The following is a 13,229-nucleotide window of genomic DNA, read 5'->3' on the forward strand; positions in this document are numbered from 1 at the left end:
TAGTGGCTTCCACTCGCCTTGTACTTTATACCCGACGCCCTTAGGGTGCTCGCACGAGGATAGTAACCTCAGCATACCATGCTAGCTTTTTTCTCTGGTATATTTAGAACCTATTTATACTAGAAAAGTGGATAGCAGGATCCTTTTCACCGGCGAACACAGGTCGACCCAGAAATACACTTTATTTACAGGTACTATGTAGTACATACATATTAAGTTAGGTATTGAATTGTCCAAATTGTTGTATTTCATAGTTTATTGGTCAATTTAGCTTTATTATAAAATTTACTGGGGTGTTTTTATAGGGCTTGGAACGAATTAGGCAATTTATATGTAAAATGTGGTTCAAGATACGAAAAACTCAGGTTACAAAGGCCGCCTCGGAACGGATTAATTTTGTATCCTGAGGTACCACTGTAGCAAAATATTGATAAAATGCTAAATTAAAATCCCACAAAATCACAACCTCTCTCTCTGTCTTTCTCTCTCTCTGTATACTTCTCTTAATGAAATAAAACAGCAACTTTTCAAAAAAACCTTATTTCAATTACAGAATAAACTATAATACTGTTCTATTATTATCGTTATAAAAGAACAGATGGTCCTCGACATAATTTTGTAGGTACATATATGTTGCCATATTTTAATTTTTTCTGTGATTTACTAAACTGTGCTTCAATACAACTTTAATAGTTGACTCAATGATTACACACATATACGTAACAGTATACAAGGGAATATTTTATCCCTATCAATGTTTCATTTCTTATCACCGTAAAAATATTTAAAATACGAATTTCATATGTAAACAACACAATGTTGTTATTATTCTTGAACTAAGATAGTCAATAATTACTCTTGTCCTAGGCTGCTCTCTCTCTCTCTCTCTCTCTCTCTCTCTCTCTCTCTTTCAATGAAATATGAATTACTGTATCATAAACTTTTATGTACAAAGTTAAAAATTAGTTTCTTTTAGCAGGTAAATTGTTTTCCAAAATAATTCTTTCAGTAATAAACGTCCATCAGCTGATTCTAAACGTAAACAAACGACAAAAAAGGGATTTTGACGAAGGAAAAATCTATTTCTGGGCAAGGGCCCGTGTCGCCCAGTGAAATGTCCCTTTAGCACACATTTCTAAGGTAAATTATTGCTAACATACCAGGGAAAAAAGCTAAAATGGAAATGTCAGAATATTCTGACTCGCTCACCTTATATAAAAGGTGTCGGTATGGTTTCTGGGGCGAGTAAAACCACTACCACGGGTCTCTTACCATTTACATCCATCCTTATTCGAAATCCCCCTACCTGAGAGGGCCGATGCAAGGCCCGCTCCCAGCTACGACTACTACTAGCGCCCCCGACGCCACCACCAGCGCCTCTACCAGTCATCCTTGGAGTTAGCCTGTCAAGCTTGGGCCCAAGGTTGGGTAACAAAAGAAGGGTGGGATTTCACTGGGCGACACGGGCCCTTGCCCAGAAATAGATTTTTCCTTCGTCAAAATCCCTTTTCTGGGCTCAGCCCGTGTCGCTTAGTGAAATAGTACCAGAGAAATGGCCACAAGCTTGAATAATGGATACAAGATGTTGTAAGGATAAAATAAAAAACATTTAAAAATTAAGTATACTATAATCTAAAAGAGCTCATGAACTATAAATGATTATAATATAGACTTAAGATTAAATACGATAACTTACATTAATCTTAAAGATAAATGCAATATCACAAAATTAAAGTTATGTGTAAGTAATCCTAGCATAAAAATAAGGAAAACATCACAACTATGTGGACATATGGCACCTAAGGCATAGAAAAGGCTACATGGTGGCAGAACCGCAGGAAGGACATCAGTGAGGCAGGTAGAAAGGAGATCTAGATCTAATTGCTAATACTACTTAAGCGGTGTCAGGAGAAACTGTTTCCCGCTGCCACTGCTGGAAATTTAAGAGCCTCTAAGGACTTGAGGTAGTGACGTTTGAACACTGTCGGAGATTTCCAGCCTGTATACTTTTTCACATCATCAAAATTCATATGCTGAAAGTAGTTGGCTGAGGTAGCTACTGCCCTAATATCGTGAACCTTGGGGAACGAGTCTGGGTTGGCTTGTTTAATAAAATATAATATCTGTTGCCTAATTCCTTTTAAGGAAATGGTGCCACCTTTTTTCTCATGAATAAAGGGCCAGAGGATTTCATGGCCATTCTAGTAAGATATGCTCTTAAGGCAGTAACTGGACATAAAGAAGGGTCCTGAGGAAGTGGGAGGATCTTCCAAGGGGCCCATCTCAATAGTGGATCCTCATTTTTAGTTAAAATTGACGATCTGGAGAGAGTAAAACTTCTCCTGAAGGGAGAAATTCTATATGACCTGAGTCTCTAGATAGAGCCGACAGTTCAGACACCCTGGCTCCTGAGGCTAGACTTAGAAGAAATAATGTTTTCCTCAGGAGGGGCAAGAAGTCACATGAGTTGTTATCAGTGTCTGAGGCCAGTTTGAGAACATCATTTAAGAACCATGACACAGAATTAGGCCTCTCTGATGGTCTGAGCCTAGCACAGGCTCTAGGGATAGATGAAAAATAAGTCTGCTAGATCTATTTTAAAACCAAACTAGAAGATCTTCTTTAGTGCCGATTTAGTAGTAGTAATAGTACTAGCTGCTAAACCCTTTTCAAATAATGATCTAAAGAAGGAAATAGCCAGGTTGGTAGTCATGGTTGGAGATTCGGTCCCCCTCAGAAAAATGGCTAGTTTTTTAACAGCTGAGTCATATTGACGAAGGGTAGATTCTCTTTTATCCGATTCTAGGAATAGGATGTTTTGAGAATCGATAGCAGCATCCCTTTTTGCTGCGAACTTCATGAAGTCCATGAAGTTAGGGTTTTGAGAATTCCTGAGGAAGCGAACACAGTCTTCATTTGCACTAGTTGGGATAGTTTGGGATTGGGAATCCATTGAAGCCAGAGACCCAACTCCAACAGGAGTGGGAATCAGTTGCTCTTGGGCCAATTGGGGGCTACTAGGGCGACTTGTACCTTGAAGGTCCTGAGTTTGCACAATACTTTCAGAAGAAGATTCACTGGAGGAAAGATGTAAATCTTCCATTGATTCCAGTCTATGGCCATGGCATCCGTGGCATAAGCCAGAGGGTCCAGGTTGGGAGCCACATAGCAAGGAAGCTTGTGATTCGACTCTGTGGCAAAAAGATCCACCTGGAGCCCTGGAATCTGTTGGCAGATCCAATTGAATGAACGCCTGTCCAGAGACCACTTCGACTCTAGAGGGACTGAGCGAGAAAGGGCATCTGCTATCACGTTCTTCACTCTCGCTAGGTGTGTGGAGGACAGGTGCCATTTGAACTTGGCTGCTAGAGAGAATATGGCTATCATGACATGGTTCACATGGCTTGATTTGGAGCCTCCCCTGTTGATGCAGTGTACTACTACTGCACTGTCCAACACCAGCTTGATGTGAGATCCCTTGGCTGGTTGAAGTCTTTTCAGGGTGAGGAATACCGCCATAGCTTCTAATACATTGATATGGAGCCGGCGGAATGGAAGGGACCAAGTCCCTTGTACCTTTTTGTACTGAGAGTACCCTCCCCAGCCGCTTAGTGAAGCATCTGTGTGGATAACTAATGCCGGCGGAGGGAATTGAAGAGGAATTGACTTTGATAGATTTTTTACCTCCGCCCAAGGGCGGAGGCACTTGCACAGTATTGCCGGGAGAGCGGACAACTTGTCCCGGGACTTGCTGTTTGCCCTTGAGCGCCAGACGCGGTTTATGTCTTTGAGTTTTGCCTTCAGCAGAACGTCCGTTACTGAGGCAAATTGAAGAGAGCCCAGGATCCTTTCCTGGCTCCTTCGAGATGTCTGTTTGCACTGAAAGCGAGAGTCCGGTGTCAACCGGGGCTTGGTCTTGTTTATCTGGAACCCTAAGTGTTCCAGAAACTGGATTACTTTGACCGTTGCTTTGTGGCATTCTTCGATGCTTGTTGCCCAAACGAGCCAATCGTCCAGATACGCAACTACCATTATTCCCTGAGACCTGAGTTGTTGAACCACTGTCTCCACCAATTTCGTAAAGACCCTTGGGGCTACATTTAGCCCGAAGGGCATTACCTTGAAGGAGAATGCCTGGTTCCCTAGCCTGAAACCTAGGTACGGGCAGAAGTGTCTTGCCACTGGAACATGATAGTATGCGTCTGTAAGATCGATAGAGGTGGTGACGGCCCCACGGGGAAGTAAGGTCCGCACCTGCAAGATAGTCAGCATTTTGAACTTGTCGCAACGAATGAATAAGTTTAGACGGGATTGAAGGAGGGCCTTTGGTCCAGCTCCATCCTAGGCCTTTGGACACAATGCTGTGCCCAGCTGCTGAACCTCCATCTGTGACAAAAGAGGAACAGTCTCCCTCCTACCTGAGGGTTCTCACAGGCTCGGGGCAGGTCGAGACCCACGCCCTCCCCGTAAGTGCCTCCCTCGGCTGGATACTCATCCGCCGCCTCTCTGGCGAAAGGCACCTGTTGAAAGGTTGGAACGATTGGCCTTCAAATACTGTGTTGAAGGCCGGAGAGACAGCAAAGGAGGTGGAAGCTTGACCTTGAGGGGTCAGCAGCAGAAACTGTTGCTGAGGCTGTGCCTTTGATGTAGATGGCTGCGCCACTTGAGAGACTGGCACTGCCTGAACTACTTGTTGTTGCTGAAGAGCCTGGAAAGGCTGGAATTTCCTAGGCTTCTTGACTTTCTTAGACGAAGAAGTCGACTCCGGTTTCCTCTTACTGGAGAGTCCCCAGCGAACCTTAAGACTCTGGTTGAGTCTTGTCGCCTCATATTGAACAGAATTGACGACCAATTCTGGGAAAAGGTCGGCACCCCAGATCGAAGCCGCCAGCAACTTATTCGGATGGTGGCTTTCTGCAGAACATGTTTCCTGCAGTTACGCCTTGCCACGATGAAGTCGTACAAATCACATTGTACAGTGTGTAAATGTGATTTGGCTATCAACTTGAACAAAGGTTCGTTACCGTAAGTAACGGCCGAAACCTCTGTCATGACCAGAGTATTGAGTGATCTGGATAGCCTTGTACGAGCGTCAAACTCAGCCTGAATGAGACTATCTGGAAGTCTAGGAAGCCGTTCGCTGAACTGTATGATAGTGCAGTCCGGCTTCAATTTCCCGACCGAAAAGGTGGCCGGGAGATCTGACCATAGATCTTCCATACCAGGAAGAAGGAGTGACGTGGGCTCCGTTTCCCGGAGCTGTGGCATCGGCTTGTCTCTCATAGTGGCCTGCACCGTTAACTCTGTCACCTTCGTAGTGAACGGAATGGGAGTTTCTCCGTCCACTACGAACATGGTGAAAGCGCTTTTAAACGCTTGAATCCTGGTATTAATGCAATCCCAATCTTCTAGGCTTCTTAGCCAGTCACGTTGGGCTTGATCCCGTCCGAAGATGACGGTCTCTTTTGGGATCTTATCCTCTCTCCTCATGGCTGCCTCCGTAAGGCGGGCGTAACCAATGAAGGGGGTTGCAGGTTTGCCCGATGGAACTCGAAGTCCTCAATCCTTCGAGTTCCACAGTCCGCCAACGTTAGCATCCCGTCCTTGAAGGGGGCATACGACGATATCCTCCAGGGATTACTCGCCGTGTAAGGAGGGAGAGTGTTGTAGTCCGGCATGGCTTGAGCTGCCACACCGGGCTGAGGTAGACCTGTTGCAGGGTTCTCCTGGAGACCTGCTATGAGGTTCTCCTGGTTGGCCAGCCTCTCCGAGATGGCCCGAATTGACTGACCTGACTCCTCAAAGGAAGAAGAGATGTGAGAGAGCATCTCTTGGAACTTGTCCTGAACCAAGTTCCCTACCAGACTACCCATTTGCTGCATAATGTTTGCAGTAAAAGAGTCTGAATCAAAGGAACTAGGTTCCTGCTTCTCTCTGGGAGTCTTAGGGCGCGCTCCTGTTGAGGTTGAAGGCTCAGGATCAGATAGGAGCTGAGCCTTGTCTCTGGAGGACTTTCCTCTGGACCCTTTCGAGTGAGAAGAAGACTTGGGCTTCTCTGCTCCGGATGGTGAGCCAGGAGATCTTTGAGAACTGCCCGAAGTCGACTTCTTGGACAGCGTCTTCTGAAGCGTCTTTACCTCGTGCTTCCCTTTAACCTTAGGGATTACCTGGGTGGACTTCGGTCTAACCGATTGCCTATCCTCAGAATCCCTGGAAAGAAGAAGAAGGGACAGGGGAAGAAGATCTAGAATGGCTCAAGGGTAAACCTTGAGCCCCTACCAAACCTGCCTCACTCAACCTCCTACCTGCTGCCTCTACCGCCATGGGCTTGAGGTCCAAATTAAGAGTTGCCACTTCTTGCATGATTTCTTGGCTTCAAGGTTCCTCCAAAGCTTGCGTTACTTGTTCTTGAATAGCGGTGATGTAAGGGGCCGCCGCTTCCGGGTCGACGTAGGAAGTCGCCTTGCAGCCGGGGAAGACAAGAGCAGCCATCTTTTTGTCAAGAATATAGGGATGCCCCTTGGTAACATTACGGCCGAATCCGCCGACCCAGGCCTTCAGGGTGGTTTGGGCGGCGTCCCTGACCGCTTGAGCAGTCTGAAAGAGAGGGTCAGTATAAATACTAAGCTACTTAAGACTAAATTATGTTATCAACTGTAATGTTATATCACTTAGAAGAATTGCATATATATAGGCCAAAATTATATATGAGAACCTGGTATCCGGGAGAGTACTTACTCCGGAGGTAACCTGGTCCATCAATTCGTAGCATATGGAGCAACTCTCATACAGGGGCCTCCAGGACAGCGTTACAGCCAGATTCCTGGCAGTGGGTGGCGTGAACAGATACATGAGTATCAACACTAACTAGTTGGACTAAGCCCAAGAAGTGATATATCATAACACCGGAGTACACCGGAGTTACTTGACAGAATAAAGATTGGCCTCTACTTGCTCTCCTGCCGTGAGTGGTGGGTGTCCGATAGAACTGGTAAACTAGCTTCAGTGCGTCTCCAGTGTTGCCGGAGGACGGAAATTCACCGAAGCAGTTACCTAATCTATACGCCGGAACAAGGAGTATGAGAACGGCGGGGGAGGAGCAGGTGGGGGCCAGCAAAAATTGGTGGAGGAGTGTGACTCCGTCATAACAGATATCAAGATAAGCAGGTGGAGAACCTGGATGGTGAGCGGGGACTCCGCTGACTTAGCAGTATATAAAGAATGTATATAATCAAAATTGAAATAAAGGTAACATGCACAAGGAATAAACATGTGGCGGAGCTTCTCTGCAGTCACGAAACCTGAGGTCTGGCGGAGCCAGAGGCCCCCAGCCGCCGGAGCAGGATGGAGGGGTGGTGACTCGGGGGTGACAGAGAGCTCAATTCGAGAGCTGAGGAGGTCCGAGCACGGCCGAACCAGGTGGCCAGCCGAGACCCGAAAGCACAGGGGAGCCCCCTCGGTACCGAAGGGTGAGAGCGGTACGAGCCGAGCCAGCGTCGGATGTCCCCCCTGCTAACTCCCGTATCCCCCCCGTGGAGAGGGGGAAGAAGGGAGGGAGCTTGGATGGTTGCCCTGGGCAACGGGAGCGAGCAGGACTCCCCCCCTAGAGGGGGGGGGAAGCGTGGGGAACAGCAGCCGGGTGGCTCATGGCGATCGCCTGGCTCGTCGCGAACGTGGTGTGGGCCACGCGGTGAGACAGGCCAGGCGGTCTGAGGTGGCCTAGGCTACCTCTAACCGTCTCAAAGCATGAATAAAAACAGCCTAACACAACACGGGGAGGAAACGAAAATAAATAAGTAGAATAAGAGAAAGCAGAGTCCTGGAGAAGCTAGTCGAGCCAACCGAGAAGGGAGGACGACTAACAACTCAGGGAGCTGGCCTATGCCAATACGTAGGAACAGAGGGCGGTGGCCAGGGTGGTCAGGACTAAAAGGAAGGACATATGTCCTAAGGGAGCCTAACACAGACCTAAAACAAAGGAATATGCATGCATGAACACTGAGCTAAGGAACGATGTAGGCTATGCGCTCAAGAGAGCTCAAGAACCCCCGTGAAAAGCTAAGCATACAATAACATGGTAAAGCTGCAAAAATTTAATGCAAAATATGTACTGCTAAAATATTCAAGCTGCAACAGTATAGAGGACCGAAGAAGCATGAAATAATGAAACACATGGGGCAAGCCGCACCAGGTGACTCGGCAACAAAGCCGAAGGGGACGCCGTCTTATAACCTAAATAAAAATGGTTAAACGGGCCCCTGGCTTGCTAAAATTAGGTGAAACACTTCTAGCAGTACTTAACTTAGATGCAGCAATGGCTTGGCGTTCCATGATGAGGTAAATCCAAAAAGGAAAGCACAAAAACACAGTGAAGAAAAAACACGTGTGAGCTAGATGGTGCTAATGAAAAGGATGACCGGTAGAGGCGCTGGTGGTGGCGTCGGGGGCGCTAGTAGTAGTCGTAGCTGGGAGCGGGCCTTGCATCGGCCCTCTCAGGTAGGGGGATTTCGAATAAGGATGGATCTAAATGGTAAGAGACCCGTGGTAGTGGTTTTACTCGCCCCAGAAACCATACCGACACCTTTTATATAAGGTGAGCGAGTCAGAATATTCTGACATTTCCATTTTAGCTTTTTTCTCTGGTATGTTAGCAATAATTTACCTTAGAAATGTGTGCTAAAGGGACATTTCACGAAGCGACACGAGCTGAGCCCAGAAATAGATTTTTGTTACTGTATTTTGCTGTTTACACATTAATATTATAGTTGGGTGCTGTAATCATTACAGTAAATCATGTTTTTTTTTATCATAAACACGTATGTTCATTCACGAAATAGATATAGTATGTACTTTTTTTTCTAGTTTTGTGCAGCAGCCCAATCATGAAAATAAAGATGAATTGTTAGCTAATATACTTTTGTTTGCTGATCTGATGAAGGGGGAAATTGAAGATAGGAAAGAATTTATAAAAGACCTGTGACATTATAGACATATAACTTAAACGCACACACAAACAAAGGAGGCACAAAGTAAGCAAGGGAGCCGTTTCAATGACAAAACTCTTTTGCTACTACTAATAGGAGCAGCCATAGATAGTTTTAAAATGTTAAGTTGCAGTAAGTACATGTGTATCTTCAACCTACATAGGATAGCATGGACCAATCAATATTAAGTACCCATATGATAGTTTAAGGTATATTAGGTGTTTAAATTAGTATCAAAATATGTAGGCAGTTAGCCTATGAGTTTTTATAGGTAGGGCATCTTTGGTGTAAGTTGGGGTGGGTATAGCCTAGGGATTTTTGAAGTGTGTGATAACACGGATATTTGCTTATTGCGGGTGGTTGTGGCCCCCAACCCCCTCGATTATCGAGGCCCCACTGTATACTTTAATTATCCAATTTCTCCAGAGGTTTGTTATATGAAAAATGTTTAATACTGAAAGATGATGTTACATGTTCTTAGTTTTATGACAAATACTTTAATAAAATGAAAAACTTAAGAATCATGCTTTAAAAGTTATATTATTCTTCCTCTAAGGGTATTTTGTGATTTGATCTCGTGGGAAATCCAACTATATTGGATAACCACAAACAACAAACAGCTTTGTTAATATATTGTAAAACAGTCATACACAAACACAGAAATAAAAAGAATGAACTTACCTTAGGTTTGATTATGTATTTGGCAAGAACATCACCAAACCGAATACTTTCTCCACCTTGAAGTGCATATCGAACATGTGGTTTCAACGCCATCTGAAAGTCATTTGTAATATACATCACAATGATAACAGAATATTTTGTCCAAGAGAAATAAAAAAATAATTTATATATGTTTAATGGGTGCAAATCATTCCTTAACAAATTCCCAAACATAGTTTCATTTCATGGCTAGAACGTCATTGTTAAAGTCCCCTATTAGCTATAACATAAGCATCTTAATTTAAATCATAGGATGAGCTGCTCCTCTCACAAGCACCAATACTATCACAGCAAAATGAGAAACAATTACAGTGGGATAAAACTCAGCTCCTGACATGCAGAAAAGAATTTTAACCCTTACTGGATGGACAAGACCATGTGATGCATAATACATAATAGCTCTATGGACAAGACCATGTGAGGCATAATACATAATAGCTCTATAGAGTTTGATCCAAGGCACCTTGGGTGAGATTCAATTTCATGCCATACAGTTTGAACAATTTTGTGCAAATAATATTCAGATCACTTCAGTGGGCCATTTGATTTATGGCAACTCTTAAGACAACACTCATATCTCGGTACAAGATAGAGGGAGATCAGTGTGATTTGATATTTCTTGGGGGGAAAAGTACTGCACCTCCCCATCCCAGTACATCTTTTATCTATATGCTCATAAATATATCCAGGGATTGCCATCGGTTTTAGTTCTTATGTTTTACTATACTGTAGTATGTCTGATATAATATTAATTTTGCAAACTAAAGTATATAAAGAAATATTGGAAAACACAAGTACGTCCAGGCAGTCCCCGGTTATTGGCGGACTCAGTTTTAGGGCGCTTGTCTAGCACCATAAAATCGGCTATCTATGGCGCCGTAACGGGCCAAGTTTCGGTTATCAGTGCCATAAGCCCCATAAATTGTCGAATTTCAGTTAATGGTGGTTTTCGCAGATCAGCACCCCACTCAGAACGGAATCCCCAGCAATGACCGGGGACTGCCTGCACAACTCACTAAAAGGTACTACATCATTATTACAGCATATCTCATACATATTTTACCATAAATATACTCAGAATTTGTTACTGATATTAGCTTTTACATAAATACAGTAGTACCTCAAGATACGAAATTAATCCGTTCCGAGGCGCCCTTCGTATCATGAGGTTTTCGTATCTTGGACCACATTTTACATGTATAATGGCTAATCCGTTCCAAGCCCTCCAAAAACACCCCAGTAAATTTTATAATAAAGCTAAATTGACCTATAAACAATGAAATACTACAACAATTAGGACCATTCAATACCTAAATTAATAACAAAATGCAAAATAACCTGTAAATAAAGTGTATATTAGTGTACATGGTAACAAGAAATATACTGTACGTAAAATGTGGAAGCTTACCTTTCGAGTGAGGCTATCTCCGAAAGTGGCGGCAGAGGAGGAGGACAAACGGCAGATAACGTACGTACGTATGTACACTTAACTTTACGAAAACACATAAAAAATTTAAGGAAAACTAAAACTAAAATTTACGAAACACATTAACCCTCTTAGCCGAAGCCCTAAAAATCAAAACCTCTCCCGTATGCCGAGGCGGGTTTGGAGTGAGCGCGGAAGTGGAAAAAATAATTTTTTCAAAAAATCACAGCGCGCTTAGTTTTGAAGATTAAGAGTTCATTTTTGGCTCCTTTTTTTGTCAGTGCCTGAAGTTTAGTATGCAACCATCAGAAATGAAAAAATATCATTATCATATGTAAATAATGCGATATATGGTAGCGAAAAAAAAAAATTCATCCATAATTGTATTCAAATCAAGCAACACCGGATAAATATTATCACAAAATGATGCACAAATTTGTAACACGCAGACGTAAAAAAATGTTTTTTTTCAAAAATTCACTGTAAATCTAAATATTGTTCTAGAGACTTCCAATTTGTTTCAAAATGAAGAAAAATGATTGAATATTACGATACTGTAAGAGTTTTAGATTAGAATTGCAAATTTCGACCATTTCGGACGAGTTGAAGTTGACCGAATGTCAAAATTTTTATATATATATTTATTTATAGGCAAATATTTCGGAAATGAGAAAAGCTACAACCTTCAATTATTTTTTGTTGTATTTTTCATGATTTTGTGCACATTTTCATATAAGAAACTCTATAAAATGGCTAATATGAAAAGGCGCAAATATTAGGATAATGCGACGTATGTATTTCGGAGATTTTCGGCAGCGAATCGGCGCGCGGAGGGAAAGAAAGTTTTTTTTTTAAATTCACCATAATTCTAAATATTGTGTTAGACACTTCGAATTTGTTTCAAAATGAAGATAAATGACTGTATAATACTAGATTGTAAAAGTTTTAGCTTACAATTGCGTTTTTCAACTATTTCGGTAGAGTCAAATTTGACCGAACGTGGTTTTTTTTCTATTTACCGTGATTTATATGCAAATATTTCGAAAAAAGAGAAAAGCTACAACCTTTAATCATTTTTAGTTGTATTCTACATGAAATTGCACACATTTTCATATATAAAACTTTAATGTAACAGCTAATTTTAAATGGTGCAAACATTTCGACAATCGCACGAAAAAAATTCTAATTTTTTCGGAAGAGTTACCGTGCGGACGTAAGGAAAATGTTTTTTTTTTTTTTTCATAAATTCACCATAAATCGAAATATTGTGCTAGAGACTTCCAATTTGTTGCAAAATGAAAGTAAATGATTGAATATTACTAGAATATAAGAGTTTTAGCTTACAACTGCATTTTTCGACCATTTCGGTAGAGTCAAAGTTGACCGAAAGTTTAAATTTTTGCACTTAACGTTATTTATATGAAAATATTTCAAAACTGATAAAAGCTACAACCATGGGTTGTTTTTAGTTGTATTGTGCATGAAATTGCGCACATTTCCATATATAAAACTTTATGTAACGGCAAATTTAAAATGGTGCAAACATTAGGACAATCACGCGAAAAAATTTATCGGAAGAGTTACCGCGCGAACGTAAGGAAAAAGTTTTTTCATAAATTCACCATAAATCGAAATATTGTGCTAGAGATGTCCAATTTGTTGCAAAATGAAGGCAAATGATTGAATATTACTAGAATATAAGTTTTAGCTTACAATTGCGTTTCTCGACCATTTCGGTAGAGTCAAAGTTGACTGAAGGTTGAAATTTTTGCACTTATCGTTATTTATATGAAAATATTTCAAAACTGATAAAAGCTACAATCATGAGTATTTTTTTGTTGTATTCTACATGAAATTGCGCACATTTTCATATATAATACTCCAAGTATCGGATAATCTAAAATGGTGCAAAAATTATGTCAAAGTGACGAAATAATTTTTGAGATGTGTCACTGATACTTTTTAGTGCGATAAGAAAGAAATTCGCGCTTGCGCGCCTGCGTAGCGATTGTAAACAAAACAACGCCTTGATCCGTGAACTCCCCGCATCCCCCAAGGCGCAGGATTCAAAAGTTTTCGGCTGGTAGGCCTATAAGTAT

General features: G+C 42.2%; 1 protein-coding gene across 1 annotated transcript in view; it reads right to left on the reverse strand.

The window, feature by feature from the left end:
• LOC135221698 (uncharacterized) overlaps nt 1-13,229 on the reverse strand; it is a gene marked incomplete at its 5' end in the record, with an annotated part of 209,763 nt that overhangs the window by 164,611 nt on the left and 31,923 nt on the right. The window contains 1 exon segment of the mRNA XM_064259438.1: nt 9,666-9,758. Within this exon segment, the coding sequence (XP_064115508.1) occupies nt 9,666-9,758 (93 nt within the window).

Source organism: Macrobrachium nipponense, chromosome 3 (assembly GCF_015104395.2).
Source record: "Macrobrachium nipponense isolate FS-2020 chromosome 3, ASM1510439v2, whole genome shotgun sequence".
Classification (NCBI taxonomy): Eukaryota; Metazoa; Arthropoda; class Malacostraca; order Decapoda; family Palaemonidae; genus Macrobrachium; species Macrobrachium nipponense.